At 38.9% G+C, this 19401-nt stretch overlaps 2 protein-coding genes across 2 annotated transcripts; one reads left to right on the top strand and one right to left on the bottom strand.

The window, feature by feature from the left end:
- The first annotated feature begins 2067 nt into the window (after nucleotides 1–2067).
- inavaa (innate immunity activator a) lies at nucleotides 2068–12778 on the top strand. The gene is made up of 10 exons (XM_053625125.1): nucleotides 2068–2742; nucleotides 5597–5685; nucleotides 6155–6288; nucleotides 7045–7170; nucleotides 7367–7598; nucleotides 8363–8416; nucleotides 8506–8728; nucleotides 9197–9352; nucleotides 10581–11286; nucleotides 11470–12778. Exons 2-10 carry the CDS (start codon nucleotides 5631–5633, stop codon nucleotides 11560–11562), a joined length of 1779 nt encoding a protein of 592 aa, XP_053481100.1. The 5' UTR covers nucleotides 2068–2742; nucleotides 5597–5630; the 3' UTR covers nucleotides 11563–12778.
- Nucleotides 12779–15722: 2944 nt separating this feature from the next.
- rpl10a (ribosomal protein L10a) lies at nucleotides 15723–18494 on the bottom strand. The gene is made up of 6 exons (XM_053625124.1): nucleotides 18447–18494; nucleotides 17884–17955; nucleotides 17587–17667; nucleotides 16998–17146; nucleotides 16037–16209; nucleotides 15723–15939 (listed from the first exon to the last, which is right to left on the bottom strand). The coding sequence occupies exons 1-6, from the start codon at nucleotides 18449–18451 to the stop codon at nucleotides 15769–15771; spliced, it is 651 nt and encodes a 216-aa protein (XP_053481099.1). The 5' UTR covers nucleotides 18452–18494; the 3' UTR covers nucleotides 15723–15768.
- Nucleotides 18495–19401: the final 907 nt, after the last annotated feature.

Here is a 19401-nt window from a genome sequence, read left to right as displayed (position 1 = left end):
GTTTGTTTATTGAATGTAATTGTAGAATTGTAAAATTATATAAAGTACATCAATGTTTTAGGTTTTCTTTTGTTTTTTTATTTTTACTTTACAATGAAAAACATATTCAAACTTCAGATGATCTCTGTGTAACTTTCCCCATTACATTTTCAATTTCAGCAAACTTATTAATACGAATCCCAGTACTAAGAATCGCAGTTACATTTTCTGTTCGTTTAATTATGGTTTTATGTTCATTTGTATTATAGTTATTGTATTATATTACAGCATTAGACAGATAAGATAATATAAATAGAGGTTATATGAGGTTATATATAAGTACATAACCATTTAGCCAATCTTTCTTCTGTGCTGCATATTGTAGTGGTTTCTTCATCTAACAGAGCACAAAACATTGATCAATTACACTTTTAAAAAATTGTTAAATCTTGAAACCTTAAAGGTTCTTTGGTTGTCCTCTGGGAGAAATATATAAAGTTGTATTTATCCATCCATTCATCCATTTTCCATACCACTTATCCTACACAGGGTCGCAGGGGTGCGTGGAGCCTAACCCTGGGTGCTCGGGTCACGAGGTGGGGGACACCCTGGATGGGGTGTCAACCATCGCAGGGTACAATCGTAGACACAGTCACACACTACAGACAATTTGGAATTGCCAATCAGCCTACAACACGTCTTTGGCAGTGTTTCCAACTCTCACAAGACAAATAAGCAACAGCTTCAAAAACAAGCTCAATTTTGTTATAGCCTGTTACAGCCTCAATGTAAACAGACTCAATAAATGAGCCTGCAACATATTAAACTGAAACCACCAGTAGTTTGAAAAGCAAAAACAGAATTTATTTAATAAATAAATAAACAAATGGCAACAAAGCTTATAGGGAGGACAGGCACTATCCACCCATGCCTGATCACCTGTGAGCAGAATATGATTGGAGAAATGAAAAAGGAGATTACATTATAACCATATCTACTATTAGTATATATGAGTATGTTATGCTTGCTTTTGTGTTATAAAATGTAATAATTGTGGGAGGGGCTAAATACACAACAGCACTGATATTATTGTGAGGCTGTGAGCAGACACGGTCAGCGCATTGGGGAAAATAGTGACCATAAATGTAAAAAAACAAAAACAAAAAAAAACCAAGTTGTTTGTCAGATTTTCCAAACAAGCAACTGTTTTTTTTTTTTTTAAAAAAAAAAAAAACAAGCCCAAAAAACCACAACCCACAACCTGTGATTTTTGATTTCAGAAAAAATAGGCCAAAGTTGTGCATTATAAGCCGTCTTGGCAGCTCTGGTTTTTGGAGCAGGGGAGGAAACTGCAGTACCCAGAGAAAAGCACACAAACACAGGACTGAGCTGGGATTAGAACCCCCAACCCTGGAAGTGTGAGGCAAACGTGCTAACCAGGTGACCACCATGGCCTGCAAGTTATATTTAGAACCCCACAAATTAGTATTTCTATTTCAGAAAAAAATTCCACGTAGGACATTTTTTCAAGAACTTTTCAGAAACCCTTAACCATTCCTTGAGAGAAAAAAACTTCATGGTTTCTTTTTTCTAAGACTGTGGGACTGAGTTAGTTAGTCTCTGAAGAAGTCAGGATGACAGGAATTTGGCAGTGCACCAGATCCAACCCATGAGGTTTGCACCATTCCACTTAAAGGCAGACACTGCCCCGTGTCACACACACTTGTGACAATAGATTTCCTGTATCACTGCTCTGAACTGTGCACAGCATGCTGTCTCGGGTCGGGGACAGGGTTACTTTTCGTCGTGTTGTTGTTGCATTGCGTGATTTTTGTCGCAAGCTGCCAGTACATTCACAGGTGGAAGACGCTCTAATGCCTTCACCGATAAAGAGCTCCCTGCGGACTCCCCGCTGCTTTTCACATGGAAATCAAGCCTCGTTTCATTAGCTGATCTTTCAATTCAGGGAATGATACGGGCAAAGAGAGCTGACCATCTGCCGACCGGACGAGACCATAAAACCAACAAATGGAGTGCGAAACTTGATGCCTTCCATGAAGATTATACTGAAAGTGTTTCTTGTTTTGTTGTTGTTTTGCTACAGGTTAACGTGACTTTGTGAAATATTGGCAGCAGTGTTTGAAAAGAGTTTTGTTGGAGGAAGGGGGCGACACAATAAAGTTATTTTCTTTGTCATCATGGATCCACTTCATCAGCTCTACAGAACTATTCGTCAGCTGTCTGAGGCACTCGCCTCTTGTTTAGCTCTTTTGTGTCCGCTTTCTTCCCGCTTGCTCTATTCAAGCTAACAACACAACAGAAAAGCGTGTGTATTCACAGGGACAGGGACTCTGTTAGGATGATTAGGGGGAGTACGGAGGTGAGACAGATCTAATTTTTTTTTTAATTCTGAACCAACTATATACAAAAACAAATTTCTCACCTACCTATTTTAGTTGTCCAAAATTAATCAGGTCTGCTTTAGTATGGTTTTTGATAGTCAATTATCATCAAGAGTCGCGTCTTATTTATTTTGACTCCCCCTGCTTCGAAATGAAATGGTACGGCCCAGAGGCAGTAGTGTCTTTTGAGTAGGTCCAGCATCTCACCAGCATTTACACCGGAGTGCCTGTGTGTGCGCCTGTGTGTGCGCTTGTGGGTGTGTGTGAGTGTATGAGTGTATCCTGCTGAGCGTCTGTGCTAATGAATTAAAAAGTTGACAAGTTCATTTACAGACCCATCTCGGAGTGAACATTAAAAAAGGTATGACTGAGTAGAAGTTATAGATAGATATTTGATATCAGCTGTTAGATTTTTTTTTTTACTTGTAATCTGTAACTACTGCAATAATAATATCTACCATTATCAATAATCAGCATCTTTAATCATTTATGTTTAGACTTATTCTGTCTATATTTATTATTAATAACGTGCAATTGTGAAATCGTTAAGATATTGTGAACTGTATCACAGCAGTAGGCCTAATGCCAAGTTAATAATAATAATAATAATAATAATGATGATGATGATGATGATGATGATGGTGCCCTCTGATCCTTGTAAGAAAACAACAACAAAAATCAAATGTTCATTATGTTATAAGTAATATAACCTACAAAAATCCAGCTTGGTTGTTCAAAGAGACAAGTCTTTTTGGAAGATAAACTTTGTGCATTTTAGAGAACAGCCTATTTTTCTACTACATATATGTTTACTATTTTCAAATACAATTAAGAGGCCCGATTACCATGTGTTTACAGTAAGCAGAACAATGCAGCAGATGTTGCATTCATAAGCTTGATTAGGTCGCCTATTTTCACAGGGCCTGTTGAATGCAGGGATATACAATTGATTAAATCATCACAGCTATTATGTTAATGACAGTTTTGTTAGTATTTCCTGGTGTGTGCTGACCTAAATGTTTTATTACACAGGCAATCTAAGGAAAATAATATGGAACATCCTTTGTATTCTTTGACACAGTAATATAATTTGGCTTGTCGTAAACAAGAAGTACACTGGTTAAGAGCAATATGTAAAGCAGCACTGGAGTAAGAACTTCAGTTAAACAAAAGGACTTGCACTTTGCATTATTTATTGCTTAAAGAGAGTATCATACGAGGCTTAATTCTTGCCTAATATATTTTTTTTAATCAGCACTGAATGGAACATCTAATTCAGTACAATTCTGTGTCTTCCTGTTCTGTCCTCTTTCTACCAAATCTGTTCTGGACACATCATTTTTGGTTTAAGTAGTTTAGGGATTTTCACCAGACACAGAAAAAAGTCATACTGTAAAGTCATTTTACCTCTCCCATAACATCAGCATGTACGCAATTCAGCACCCCATTAATTACAGGCTGTGCATACATGCTGGTTCAGGTTCAAGTCTCCCCTCAGACTTTCCAACATCTAGCCTACTTTGGGAATTCCAAACCCTAACCACAGTGGTAATGAATATGGCATTGGATGCAATCCAAAAGATCGCAGCTCCACAAGTAAAGCATGGTGGAAAAGCCGGAGGAGACAACACAGCCTACATTCCATAAACACCCGTTTCCTGTGATGTCTCTTTGTTATGCTTCAATGAGATATGAGGATGGGTGGGTCACTACACCACAGCATTTTGCTTCAGATGAGCAGATCACTGCTATGTCCTGTTTGTTCATTTAGGGCAATTTGGTGACTAACTAGACAGACATTAAGTCATATTTTCAGGGTGGGGTGGAGTGTAGTATAAATATAGTATGCATTTTTTGAGAGGTTGCAGTGGTCTGAATAGTATGTTGCATTGACAGTATTCATCCCACTGTTCTTAGCACATTCTCACACACAGCTAAAAAGAGAGAATAGAGAAATAATTGTATACTCTGCATTCTTAGGTTGAGGCATATTCTACCAATGAATACTGTTTTCTCAGCAAATTGGCCACACTGCTGTTTTGATAAAGGAGTTCAGGATTTGCACTACATAAGTTGCAGGCTGGTCTTTTCTTACATTCATTCTGTGCAAAGCTGCAAATGCCTATATGAGTTCTGGGCCTGAATGATCATAAAGCTATAAGGGATCCTACAATAGCATCCTGTTCAACGTAAGTCATTCAGGAAGAGGCTACTTCAGGAAATCAAAATAATATCTTTATATCAACATAATATCTGGTCTCAAAAGTGTGTTACGCTGTTGATTTGGAAACAATTCAAAACTTGTTTTTGGGTGACCTAGCTTTGACTGGACATGAGACAGTGTAAGATCATTTTCTGGATATGAAAAGGACTTTTCATCTATTTCAAGGTTATTAAAGGTTAGTCTACAGTCTTACAGACATGTGACAGTATGAGGGAGGTATTTATTGATGTTCAGTTTAATCAAATTGGGTCAATCGAAATCATGCAGGAATAAATATGTTACAAAATCAGACCTCTTTATACTTCTGACTATTTAAGATCCACGAAAGCTTGTTATAAGAAATATGTTGTGATCCTTGAAATAAGAGAGGCCTTAATGGAAATAATAGCACCCTCTCCCTGAGGCAGAGTCAGACCTCAGACATTGTTCAACTTTATAGCTGAAAAAGAAGTTTTTTTGGTGTGGGGGACGACAGGTGCAGGCTCCGGGAGGGGGAGCGCTCCTATAGCCATCTGTTTTCTTACGGGGTGTTTAGTTTTCCAAACACATTCACCCCCACACTCCATCACCACATCAGCGCATGTGCATGCACACACACACACGCACATATGCCTGCAGTGGGACAGGTCGCCATGGAGCTGTATAGAGAATAAGCCCTGGCACATGTGCACGGTCAATCATGGGGTGTGTTTCTATTGTGTTGTGAGACATTAAAGCAGTGGAGGAGGTGTGGGCTTTATGTCAACTAAAGGATGGGTGGATATGCAGAAAGAGACCAGTTGCACTTTCTCTAGCCTCAGTTGTTGGGTAGATTCTTAGGAGCCACTGTGCTCACCATTTGCATAAGAAGGGTAGGCTATGCATATCACATGCCACAAATTTGGTTGACAAATAACAAGTGGTTCCTACACTGAGAGCAATATGATAACAAGGTGTACATGTTGAAAACAGGAAATAGACTTGGATTTCATGCTGTGTTTCTTATCGACAGAGACTCTGGAACAACTTATCTCAAAGCAGAAAACATGGACTGCAAGGAAGAAATCAGTGACTCAGACAGTGGAATCATTTTACATTCTGGTAAGCACTTAAAACTACATTGTGAAATGCTGCAGAAATTGTTTATTTATCTGCAAAATTTGAATAGTATTGATGGACACATCTGCATGAACAGTGTGCATTCAATTCTGTAGTACTGTCAACATCAGATGTAAACTTTAAAACCGAAATGTATGACTGGCATCCTGATTAAGAACTTTTATTGAAATATAAAGGTATTAACAATATTTTGGAGGACTGATTCTATACCCAATGTAGAAGTTATTCACCAAGTTTCTCAGTTTCACATTAACATATCACTTTACATTCTGCAAGATCTCTGCCTGTTCGTTTAATTCGTTTTACTTAGCTTAACATCAACAGAGTTTTAGCACCTCATTTATGCACAGATGTACCTCATATATAGAAGCAAAGGTCCATGAGAAAAGAAAGTCTCATTAGGCCTGAAGGAAAACTTCTCATAATAAATGCATTGTGCTCACTTGTGCAGGTCCAGACAGCCCTACGTCTCCTGTGAAGGACCTCAGCACTCACACACGGGCCATGAGGCTTAAGCACCAGGCTCTGGAGGACAGACTGGAGCTGTGTCTTCTGGAGCTAAAGAAACTGTGCATCAGAGAGGCAGTGAGTAATATTCTGTAGACTGTTACATAAACCACTCTCACTAATGGATGATGGGAATTCAGTTCATTTGTAATTTGCGATATCTCAAACCATTATAAATAAAAGATTCCATGTGAGTTGATTACACAATTAGTGTGCGTCATAAACACTGTAGAAGAAGAAAAAGGCCTTACAAGTGCAAAAATGTAGTTGATGTGATTGAAGATTTTAAGAGTTGCTTCATGTGAGTCTTTGAACCAATCAACTAGTCAGGGTGCAGCACTGTGCCTTTGGTGAGCTTTCTTTTGTTCTTCAATGGAGTCATTAGAGCGAGTCAGCAGTGGGCAGTTGTGAAACAGATGCTTTTTTGCAAGATAGTCTGGGTGTTTCTTGTTCACATAGGGCCAATTTCAAGATTTAGTAAGTATTCCACCATAAAAATCCCTTTGTACAGCGTAAACATCTGCTCAATGACTGATAGCCAATACACCTTAAGCTAGAGATTGCTGACTTTGTTCTTGTTTAAATTTAATGTATTGGGCAATGGTGGCTCAGTGGTTAAAGGCTCTGGGTGACTGATCAGAAGGTCAGGAATTCAAGCCCCAACACTGCCAAGCTACCTCTATTGTGCCCTTGGGCAAGGCCCTTAACCCTCAATTGCTCAGTTGTATAAATGAGAGAAATGTAAGTCGCTCTGGATAAGGGTGTCTGCCAAATGCTGTAAATGTAATGTATTTTTAAACAAAAAATAAATAAATTTGTTTTATTTTTTTAAAGGAACTTACTGGAAAGCTGTCATCTGACTATCCTTTGCTGCCGAACGAGAAACCACCACAGATCAGGCGACGCGTTGGAGCATCCTTTAAACTGGATGAAGGGTTGCTTCCCCATGGAGATGGAGAGGTACAGGAACCAAAGCTGATATTTCCTTCATGACTGGACACATTTTTTTATATAAGCAAAACCACTGTGGTCAAGTATGCTGCCAGATTTGATTTTATTTAGTTTAGTACTCAGATATTCATTCAGATGACAAACTATTTATAAAATACCCTTTAACACACTTTGCTTGCTCTTACTTTGAATGGGCTCCATTTAGGAATCAGAGTTGCATTCACTTGAGGCTGATTTGGCCCTCCAGAGGCAGATATACGAAGCAGCCCGAAGGCTGTCCCTTGAGGAACACATCAGTAAGCCAGTGAGGAAGAGTCGACTGCAACAATGCAAACGTGAGGAAAAGAAAATGAAGGAGCTCCAGGAAGCTGTGATAAAACACTGCATTAACCACAGCTGTGTTTCACCAAAGACCTGCCGTTCCTCCAGGCAGAGAGGTAAGCCCCCAATATTATTATGTGTGATATTATTATTATTATTATTATTATTATTATTATTATGATGGAAACTTCACAATATCAGTGTAGATGTGTAATGGACATTTTTATTGCATTTACAATCATAAGATTTGCTGTAAACTTGCGACACACTGTGGGTGGGCACTTTGTTGAGATTCTGGTTAACATTTCAGTTTCGTTTTGAATTGCCATTTTGGAGAAATGTTTTGTGAACTTGATATTTCACAAAATATAGTCAATCCGCAAAGACATATCTGGTGTCTTGCTTTCGCTTCTTTAGTTTTGCACTGGAGCAACAACACTACTATAGCTAACAAGTAATAAACACATAACAAATTCTGTATATACATGCTTCAGATATCATTGTTAGGCAGCAACAGTGGATATCTTGAGTGTCAGGTGAGACTGACTTCCATCACCTTTTAGCTACATTAGTTCTCAGACACCGACACATCTTAGTTGATTGATTACATTTAGGGTAAGGGGAAAGCTGCCACAAAACCATTTCACCTTATTTATTTTATTTAATTTGTTTATTTATGTATGAATTTTGAATTGACCAATAGGGAGTTATGTCAAAAATAATTATTCAACAAGCTTTTAACTGCAGAATAATGAACATGGTATGAATCTATAATGCCTGTAATGTGCCGGGAACACATTAAAGTATATTTCTGAGTGCATAGTTATACATAATTTAGCAATGAACTTTTTAACAGAATTACTTTTGTTCTGATTTCCAGACCTCTGTATGTCTGATGACAGTTCGCTGTCTGATGCCGCTGCCCATGATGATGGTGAAGGCCACATCCTTTTATGCAACTCATATAACTGAAATTTAAATTTAAACATTTTCAATCTAAATGAAGGCATTTTTCTGTCACAGATTTAGAGCCAGGCCCAATGTCCCCAATGGCTTTGGACTCTGTGACTGGTTTCCAGCATGTGCTGACCCTCTTGCCTTGTCATGGAGCAAAACATGAAGGTTCCAGCTTCAGCCTGGAATACAAGCGATCACCCATCCAAAACATGCCATGGAGAGAATCCAGTCTAGATCAGCCATATCAGAAACAGAAGAAGCTTCCCTCTGCCAGCAGCAGCAGGTCAAGGTAAAGCTATGGAAAATTTACTAACTTAGTCATTCAAGTGATTTAAGTCTTTAGGAAAGACGATAATCATTTTTTAAATTTCTGTTAAACATATAAATACTTTTTAAGTACAAAACTATAAGTGCACCATTGTTTTATGGTCAATTTGCATCCTTGTGGCTGATCACATGACAAACATATAATCTGACCATTTTAATGAAACATTTTGCTGAATCTTGTTTCTAAGGGCCTTTACTAGTGTCGTTAATTAGTAATTCATTAATTTCCCATGTAGGCTTTTGTATGTTTTTGGACCTTATTAATAGTAATTAATTAATAATTAAATCAATTAGCTTGCATCAGGCTATTGATGATGAAATCACAGCCAGGGTCACTAATGTTTCCATAAAGACAAAAATCAATAGGTCAATCGGTTTAGCATACACTGTAGAATGAGTGTGATTTATGACACTATGTGTGTGTCAGCAGCAGTCCAACCGGATCCTCGATAGACCAGAGACTCGATGACATTCCTCCTGCTCCCCAGTTTGTGTTCAAAAGCCTGGCAATGCGCAACAATAACTCCAACAGCGCTCCCTCCACCCCGGACCTACCACTGCGCCGCCACATCTCCCAGTCCTTCAGGTAATCCAGTCTGAGCCGATCCAAATGCCACAGATTTAGAATCCAGCAAATTTTATTATATGGGTTTTGGACTCCAATATTCAAAATAATTTCAAGCTGTGTGTTTAGTTGAATAATTTTCAGACAGAAATGTACCTGAACCTGTATTTGGTGTGGAAGAGAACAAAGGATTAAATTGCGTGCAAAAGACGGCTAAGCCCCCACACTTTTGGCTTATGTGAACACTAAGCATAGCTGAGTTTCAGTGGTAGAATTTGATGGAAATTTGAATCATACTACACAGTAATGTGGTTTCACACTCCTTTATAGAAAAATATATCCCTTCAGTCAAGGCAGTTATTACATCTCTATGTACATATAATCAAAATTAAGAAAAAAAATGTGGTTATTTTGTCATTTTCTTGTAGACAATAATCAGATATTGAAAGAATCAGACTTAAGGTCAAAACCTAAGGTCTGGCTACCCATTTGTAGTTCAATTAAGCTCTTAATACAGAAACATAAATATTCGTTTCAATCTCTTTTCTATTACGTCAATGCTGAAAGCTCTGTATAATAATCCATAAACTGAACATTGCTGTTCCCACAGTGCTGGTGCCTATAATATAAGCAGGCCTCGCCCCACCTTCTAAATCCCAGATTAACTCCTGGGCAGAACACAATGACAAATTTAAAGTATACTGTAAATACAGAATTCAATATTTTTGAATGTGCTTTCAATTACCCATTGCCAAAGAGCATAATATTTGGTAAGGGAAACATTTCAGGGGATCATTTTTATATCAGCTCATATAGAGGATCATTCTCCGCATTCAGTTGTTAAACATTGTAAAAAAAAAAAAAAAAACAACAACATTTTTGTTTGATGTTTGTTCTTTCAGAATATTCAAGTTTTACAAATATTGCATGAGGTATTGCATCAAGAAGTGTGAACATCATCTATATGAGTAGAGCATAATGCTAATAAAGATTACCACCGATATACAATATACTGTTATATATACTGCGTTTGGAGTTTAGCTTTATTGATGAATATAATAATAGAAATAGAAGATGTTAGTGTTAACAGATAGGATAAGCACATTCATGTGGCATACTAAAGGTATATCTTACATATTTCATATAAGTTCTAAATGACCTATTACCTATTTATGATTATTAAATAGGTCATAATTAGGATTTTTAAAGTATCTGATGCAGTTAGATGATGTTATGATGTTTACAACAGGTTTCCCAGAACCAAGCCAGAAGTAAGCAAACCGAGCTTAGATCTGAGCCGTGGAAGGACGAAGCTCCCACGTCGCCGAGTCACTGACTTTGCCTTGGCTTACTCAGTGCAGCGTCTGTATCAGTGCAGCTCAGAGGACAGCAGCTCAGAGCACTCCATATCCTCCTACAGCAGCTCATCCAGCCATGAGTTAACATCTGAGGTAGCCAAATCCCTCCCACCTCCTTACGGTTTCCACCGCATCGCTCAAAACAAGTCCCAAGTCCAGCACTCCAGCACCAACATCCTTCCCAAAAACAACCACACTGTGAGCAAACAAATAAACAAACCAACTGTCACCAGCCCCTGTCAAGATAATAACCATGACAGGATGCTGCCAGAGAGAGATATGAGAAGGCTGAACCTGGCTTTGACCTCCACAAATACAAATAAGCAGCAGGTAGATGTGACTTCACCTAAGCGTATAGTTAAACCCCCTCCACCATACCATAGGCCGGCTCGCACACCTTCATTGAAGGAGTATCCCAATCATCCTAGCAGGCTGCTTCCTCGAGATGTCGTCACAAATGACCTCAGGGCATGGCATGCGAGGAACAATGTGGGAGAAATTAAGCTTCAGCCACTGGAACGACAAGGGTCTATGCATGTTAAATGCTCACCAGATCAAGAGCCACCACCCTACCACCAGATCCAGTCTCGGAGACAGGTAAAGAATTTAATTGTTGTATTATACACGTTGCATGTGCTGAACTGATCATAAATAGATAAAATAACTGAGGAAAGTAGTATGAATTAATAACTAATATTTGTTTCTAATAATAATAATAAGAAGAAGAAAAAGAATGCACAAAGCTGTGTCTGATACATTGTTGTTCTGGTTCTTTTGCAGACTCCTCAGAAAGTGATCCTACAGCGAGATCATGATGGAACTCCTTTGCAGTGGTATGAAGAAGAAGACTGCGAGATCGTAAGCCAGGTCTAGACCACAGTCAGCTAAAATGCAGAAGCATCTTTCACCATCTTTGTTCTATACATGTCATTAATACATATCTTTTTTAAGTCTATTTATTGAGCCAATGGACTCTGATGCTGTCTGAGAGTAAAATGCTGATTCTGAGTAAAAGGTGAAGCTGAGCCAAATTGATGTGGCACCGATTTTCACCAAGTGCAGAGCCCTTCATCACTTAAACACTGACTGAAATTCAAGTCTAAGAATTACTTAATCGTAAGGCATCATGCCAAATTCTCAGTGATTATATTATTATTATTATTATTTATTATTATTGGTCCATCTGTACAGTTACTATTTCTAAAAAAAATAGTCTCATGAAAAGTACATTTTGAAGTATATGCTTGTGTCTGGTACACAGTTTTTTATACCCTAGTATTTTGGATCCCCAATTATGTAAAGTAATACATTATGCTTTAATATAATATTTATGTTGTTTTTACTCTTCTAAGATTAATCTCAGTCCTTTTCTTACAGGTTTTATTGTTTCTACATTTACAATATTCTTGTTAGGTGCTGCTATGCCATTTGGTACTATGTCCCTGTTTTATAAACTGCCTGCTAGATTTTATGAGTGCAGATATTTTCCTTATTCAGATGTCCTAAAGCGGCAATTCCTCACTATAATATATATTTGTGTACTAACAACTTAATATGTATGGAATGTTATTTATAATAAAATATACTCTATCAAGATTGCTCATCATTTCACCATCTCCTACCACACAAACAACTGCAACCGATAAACGTGACTCTTGTATAAAACATTGCCATCTTTATTATATGGGATATACATGGATTACACTTATTTGATGAAAAAATATGTAAAGTGCCAATACTTGTTTTCTACGTTATCTTCATCCAATGATAGGTCAACCTTTCCACCCCACCCCTTATATTATTTAATTCATTTCATTCATTAGTGCTCTATGCAGCAATTCCATCCATAAATCCCCTTTCTGTACCGCTTATCCTATACAGGGTCGCAGGGAGCCTGGAGCCTGTTCCAGAGAACTCGGGGCACGAAGCGGGGGACACCCTGGACAGGTTGCCAACCCATCGCAGGGCACAATCACTCACACACACACACACACACACACACACACACACACACACACACACACACACACACACACACACACACACACACACACACACACACACACACACACACACACACACACACACACTTACTCACACACCCATTCACACATCCATCCATCCATTGATTTTCTATACTGCTTATCCTTTAGGGGAACCTGGAGCCTATCACAGGGTGGGGTACACCCTGGACAGGATGCCAATCCAATGCAGGGCACACTCACATACACATTCCCACACTACTATTTGGAAATGCCAATCAGCCTACAGCACATATCTTGTGACTGGACATGGAAACCCCTGAAGCACAGCGAGAACATGCAAACATGCATAGAGGGTGGAGACAGGAATCGAACCCTCTGAGGTTGTAAATCATATAAAACATGGGGATTCAGAGTATTTTATGATGACGTGTGTGATTTTGTGTTGTTCTGTACATTATGCATGATGGGTCTAATATCACCTATTTGGCCCATGGCTCTCTATAATGGACCATTCATTCCAGTCTTCTCGTCTGGACCCTGCAATGTATGTAATGTTTGTTCCCGAGACAAGAAATGCAGTTCTCCTCTATAAGCAGTATGCATCTTCACTATAAAAATTTACCCTGCATATACCATTTTAAGATCTATAGCCACATTTACCTTCTTCTTCACTGTCCACTGCTCTTTGATTGTTGTAACTGTGTTGGTCTCCATTTGTCTCCTGTGACAATTGAAACAAATTTGAAGACATTTTAATATGAAGTAATTAGACAGAGGGAACAGTAGAGCACACTTACAAAATGTATTCAAATCAACTTATCTGTAAACTCGTGTTCAACTTTTACTTGGACCTTTCTGACTGTCATACTGAACGCAAGAGTCTTCTGACTTTGAATTGCCAAATCCGCAAGGTGCAGGAAGTTCTTTTAGCAATTATTTTAGAGACATGGTAAAAATGGTCAGTATGCAAGGAATAATTAACTGCTAGAACACAGAAGAAACCCAAGCTTGAGAAATAAGATTTGTGGCTCTTACCAGGTCCATCTGTGCTTTCTGGCCATCCCATCTATTGCTTCACACCGTGACAAACTATGTAATCTTGTTAGGGGATAAAGATGAGCATCAATGTGGCCAGTAACCACAGTTAATTCCATTTACCGTCATAGTAGTGTCTAGAACAGATGGCTAGATTGAGGGGAAACATCAACAAACAATTTGACTCATCATAGATATGCAAATATAATTTCAGGCAAGAAATTTGCATTTAATACAAGCAGAGCATCTATGGTTCCATGAACACCAGATAACTGCAAAGGGCTGTGAGAATGAATGGACACCAACACATGCAAGCCAATTGCCAGTTGCCATAGTTGTCCTACTCTTTTTGCAGAAATGATGTAAAAACAAACTTTAAAAGATGCAGGCTGGCATCCTGTATGCACTCAGAAGGCAGGGACGTAAGGGACTTCAGTACAAACAGATCCCACACTGGGCTCTTGAGGTGGTGTCTGAGATAAGCCTTGCTCCCTTCAGAAAGGCTGTGACCAGTTTATGACCCCATCCACGGTGCTGTGATATCCGTAATGTTGCCACATACAGAATATACAACACAGTTGGGGACTTTCCACTGTCTAGCAGTCCTTGAAGGTTAGTACTCTAGGAACTGGGCAGTGCATTAAATCAAGATGATTGGAGTGCACACCACTCAAAGAAGTCTACTGGGGGCTCAAGCATTCATGATCATGGTTCTCAACCTGCTCTTCACTCCAAAGGACCAAACTTATTTGTTCAAGTAACCAGGCTAATGGAGCCAAACCATTCCTCCCATTTGGGACCACAGATGTATTCAGGGAGGAAGCTGCCAAGGTGACAAGTGACAGCAGCAGTGAAAACTAAGGCACAAACAGGACATTGTGTTCTGAGAGATTAATTCTGTGCAGTGTAGGGAGAATCAGTAATAGAGGTAGAAAAACATGCTGTAGACAATAAGGACAGTTGTGGTTCATTGTGTGTTCTGATCTAGCAGACTGTTCAGCTCTACCAGGGATAACAACATTGATGAAGAAGCCCAACTGTGCCCTGTCAAACTTTTTCTAGATATGGGTTTCCACTCTCCCAGGCACATGCGCTTTCATCAGCATGTCTGCTGCAACATTGTGCTCTCCTGCCAAGCAAAGTGCACTCAGTGGGGCTAACTGTGAGAGGGACCACCTGAGGAGCTTTAGTTTAAGGCAGAGAGCATGATCTGAATTTGTGCCACCCTAGTGATTGATGTATCTTACCATTACGTTATCTTTGTGGACCAACACATAGTGGGACTGTATAAGAGCAACAAAATAATTTTATTGCCAAATAGACCACTCTTAGTTCCAACTGACTGTGTTTTACTCTGATACCAGGGATCCACATTATCCCTAAGCAAGTAACATGGTCAAATAAGTCATCCTTCATGAAAACAACAGTACAGGTCTGAATAATTGACAGTGAGCAGCTGTTATGTGACCAGGGATATTTTGATGGCATGGGTCGAGTTCACTTGTTCTCACAGGTTCCCAACCCAGGTCCTGGGTACCCCACATTCTACATATTTTAGCATTTTCCCTGCTCCCAATATTTTGAGATACTGGATTTTTGATTTTAATGAGCTGTAAGCCATAATCAAGATTAAAATAATAAAAAAAAGGCTTTAAACATTTCACTTTATGTGTAATGGATCTAGAATATATTTAAGTTCCAATTTTTCAAATTAGAGAAAAAAAAATTACTTTTCCACAATATTCTAATTTTGAGATTCATCTGTACAAGAATCACATTTAAAAGAGCAGCCTATATTACCTTAAGTGCCTCAAATAATTTTAGTCTTTTCCCAGACCTCACTAATATCAGTCTCCTTTGATGATTTTTCAGGCATCTACCATGACTAGACAGTGACTTTATATACATTTTTGACTCAAGAAGAACATTATTAATGACACAACCATGACTTGATTAGAGAATTTCCTAAGTTGTTTCAATAAAGAGCAAGAGAGAAGACAGACAAAACAGATCTTGGATCACTCCACATTTATTATTGAAAAGGTACAAGACAGAATCCCTAATAGAGACGCTGAGGCTTTCCCATGCTGCTCTTGATGTAGAGGGCTCTGACATTCTGCCAGTTCTTCTTCAGCAGAGACACCAAGAAGTTAACAGCAAGATGAATGTTGTACACCAGCTCATCCTCAGACATCCTTACATGGCCCACTGCCACAGCCAGACACAGCACCTGAGCAAATCACATACACAAAGACATTAACATACAGTTTACATCAAGGAATTCATAGACAATCACTACATTTAACAGTTCTACAAACAAATTGTACCTTTTTCATCTGGAATTTGATTGTGGATTTGACCTCATCCACCTTGGTATTCAGGTTCTCGTTGTGGGTGAGCAGAGAGGGGAACTTTCCGGCTTTGTTCAGACCAGGGCCCAGTATACGAGGGATCTGCTTAATCAGGGACTCAGAAGCCAGGAAGGCATCGTATTTCTTCGCTGTGGAGCACAGGCAAGTTTTAATCAACCTAACCATGATTTGTAAGTCTATTAAGCTTCTAAAATCACCTAGTTGTGTTGAAGTAGCAACACCAGGACACTGATCGTTCAATACTGTGATTGTGCAGGACAATTCATGTCCACAACAAACCCACTTGCAACTTTGCAAGTTCATGATTGTCACAGCTCAACAAAACCTGGCTCACCACGCAAATGCAAACTTCACAAGTCGCTGAACCCAAACATTGCCATGCCGCTGCACTTAATCATGTGAAACCTCACAGAAATGCCCACCAACCAAACATGAGCAGGGAGGCCATGCAGCAGCTTCAAACCACAAAATGACCAATACCATAAGACACCCCATACTAAAGTAGCTCAATTGCTGTTCATATTTGTGTGTTCAACAATTTTGTAAATATCAAATAAAGGCATTGCTGAACTCGGGTTCGATGTATCACTTGCAGTAATATGCAGCACTACAGTTTTACAGTGTATCGTGAACATATTACAAGAATCCACGGGGATGAATGCTCAATCCATTGCCCACATGCCGCTTTTAAGACGTATCCGATATGAACGGAGAAGCATGCTGGAGAGGTTGCAGTATGCCACATCACTCGTATTTTTAAAAAGGTTTTGTTTGCGGTCACTCTGATTTACTAACCATTAAATCAAAAATATTACGGTGAACACCTGTTCTATTTAACCATTTAAATTATATGCAAATTATGTATTTAGAAAGAAAATAACATTAGAAAAAAAAATAAAGAAATAAAAAGAAATACCCAGTTTCTTGACCATCTTCTTGTTCTTGTTGAGCTTTTTGAGTGCCTCAATGTCCATGTGGGGGATTTCGGCAGCCTTGGCTTCATCGCAATGCTGCTGGTCACCGAGAACACACACTGAGAATTTGGGACGTGGAGTGGTCTTCAGCCTGTCAAGAACAAAAGGAACAAACCCACTGATACCACAAAGAGCAGCAAATGCTTGCAGGCCAAGTGATGCAGAACTGGAGTCTTACCCATACCACGTTGTCTGGTGTACGGTGCCGAAAGCACGGTCATAATTAAATGGTCGGCTTAGGGATGAAAGCACACACACAATGCCCAACCCATCAGCCTCCCCTCATGTTTTAAGACCCAGGGTAGGGGTCCGTCTGCTTTAACAGCCCAGCTCTGGGATGTAGGCAGACTACCCAGGGCTCTTCTCCAAGCCTACTACTAGCCTACCTGAGTAATTAAGCTCACCTTCAGGATGAGCATGATTTTATTAAGATACGTACATATAAATACATGTTATATAATTTATTGGCACACCCAGGCAGGGTAGGGTGCAGGCTGAGAGAAGGTTGGGTGAAACAGTAAAGGTCCGAACCTGACAGTGCCTGAGAAACGCTTGTCCTTCTGGGGATCATAGTTCTTCAAGCTGATCTGCAGCTCCACAGTTTCCAGAAACCTGAACAATTAAGGATGGTTAATAGTCATGTAATATTCAGAGACAAACGATATTACATGGATTACACTTATTGCAAGGCATTCATGCCATGATGCAACAATCAAGTAATTAAACACTTGAGATTGTACATTGTAACTTCAGTAAAGAAACTACACATTCAATGTTACTGTAAAACAACAGAAAGGTACTAAAAAGATATAAATATCAGATTCTCACTTTCTCCTCTTGGAAATGGAGCCAGCCTGGACCTCCCGAACAGCCTCGTACAACGTATCTCTTGAGACTTTACTGGAATTAAAACACAAATATCTCAACGGTGTTTAAAAATGAAAAATAAAGTTACAGTTCCTACCACAGAGGGGAAAAAACACACCGATTCGGTTGTTGTGCCAGATGGTGACTGCTGTAACAACTCAATCGGCGCGATCTATGCTACTAATGCTAAAATAATACTAAACGTAGTCTTAGACAACCCAATATAGTAACCAAATATATGTTAAATATATGTTGTGTGAAGATAAACATGTATATTATTATCTTAAAGTCGGATAGTGCCTAGATTTCACTGGATTAAGATTTTGAGCGCTGGTTTAAATTACGAGGAGCCGGTAGTTCACCAAAGGTGCAACATAAAAACTGAGTTTTGTAAATTTCCTGAAGCCTCTTTGGCAGCACAACCACCAAAATACAACACATGTCTATTACTCAGTCTAAACATTTGCGTTTGAAAAGTAAAACTAAACCAATTGAATAAGTTTTTAACTCGCTTTTTACCGTACCTCATTTCAGCTCGTCTTCCCCAGCCACACGGAGCTCGAAAAAGGAAGGACGGCAGGAAGTGACGATGATTATACGCGTCCAATGTTCAAACACGGACTGCCGAAGCGTCCATGTTTGTTGTGGCCAAAAAAGGTCATTTTATAATACGAATATTATGCTGTACGTATTATACACATTATTAATCTTTGAGTGTTGCTATTCTAAATGATTAAATCCGCCATTAAAATGCTTTTGTATTTGTATCAAATACATAAAAATGTAGCTCTTGTAAATGTACGGTATTTACAAAATAAGTTATTTTTTTATCTACAATTGTTTAATCATTTAAATTAAGCTTATAATAATAATAATAATAATAATAATAATAAAGAACAGAGCAAGTAAAGTTTTGCAGTATCTGTACAGTACATGTACAGCTCAGTGTTATTGTGAAGTACAGCTACATCTACAGGGTGGCACAGTGACACAGCAGGTATTGTTGCCACCTCACAGCTCCACAGTCCCTGGTTTTATCCTGAGCTCGGATTACTGTCTGCGTAGAGTTTCAGTACATGTCCTTCCCATGTCCGTGTGGGTTTTCTCTGGGTTCTCTGGGTTCTCTGCCCCCCCCCCCCCCCGCCCCCGCCCCCCAAAAAATAGAGTCTTATCTAGTTTTACCTAGAGTCTTTATCCAAAACAAAATCAGTGTTCTCTTAACTATTTGAACTAATACTAAACTCAAACAGCATACATACTTTGCTCAAAGTCCCCCAAAAACTAGAGTCTTATTGGATATATTGTATTGGACAAGCATATAAATGCAAAAATGGCTTTCCAAAACAGCTGAAATCCATGAACACAGGGTGGTCTCCACTGAAGGCAAGATGGCTGAATGGATCTCATGCTGCCTTTATACAAATTCACATACTATAAATATCTTTCAGTATAACTATGACATCAGATATATACACAAAG

Source organism: Ictalurus furcatus, chromosome 5, assembly GCF_023375685.1.
Source record: "Ictalurus furcatus strain D&B chromosome 5, Billie_1.0, whole genome shotgun sequence".
Taxonomy (NCBI): Eukaryota; Metazoa; Chordata; class Actinopteri; order Siluriformes; family Ictaluridae; genus Ictalurus; species Ictalurus furcatus.
This window is presented reverse-complemented; position numbering and strand designations above follow the sequence as displayed.

Coding starts and splice junctions, on each gene's coding strand:
- inavaa (XM_053625125.1), top strand. CDS start 5,631: ATGGACTGCAAGGAAGAAATCAGTGACTCAGACAGTGGAATCATTTTA. Junction 6,289..7,044: donor AACTGTGCATCAGAGAGGCA/GTGAGTAATATT, acceptor ATTTTTTTAAAG/GAACTTACTGGAAAGCTGTC. Junction 7,171..7,366: donor TTCCCCATGGAGATGGAGAG/GTACAGGAACCA, acceptor GGCTCCATTTAG/GAATCAGAGTTGCATTCACT.
- rpl10a (XM_053625124.1), bottom strand. Junction 17,668..17,883: donor TCCATTTCCAAGAGGAGAAA/GTGAGAATCTGA, acceptor TTAATTGTTCAG/GTTTCTGGAAACTGTGGAGC. Junction 17,147..17,586: donor CGTTTCTCAGGCACTGTCAG/GTTCGGACCTTT, acceptor TGTTCTTGACAG/GCTGAAGACCACTCCACGTC.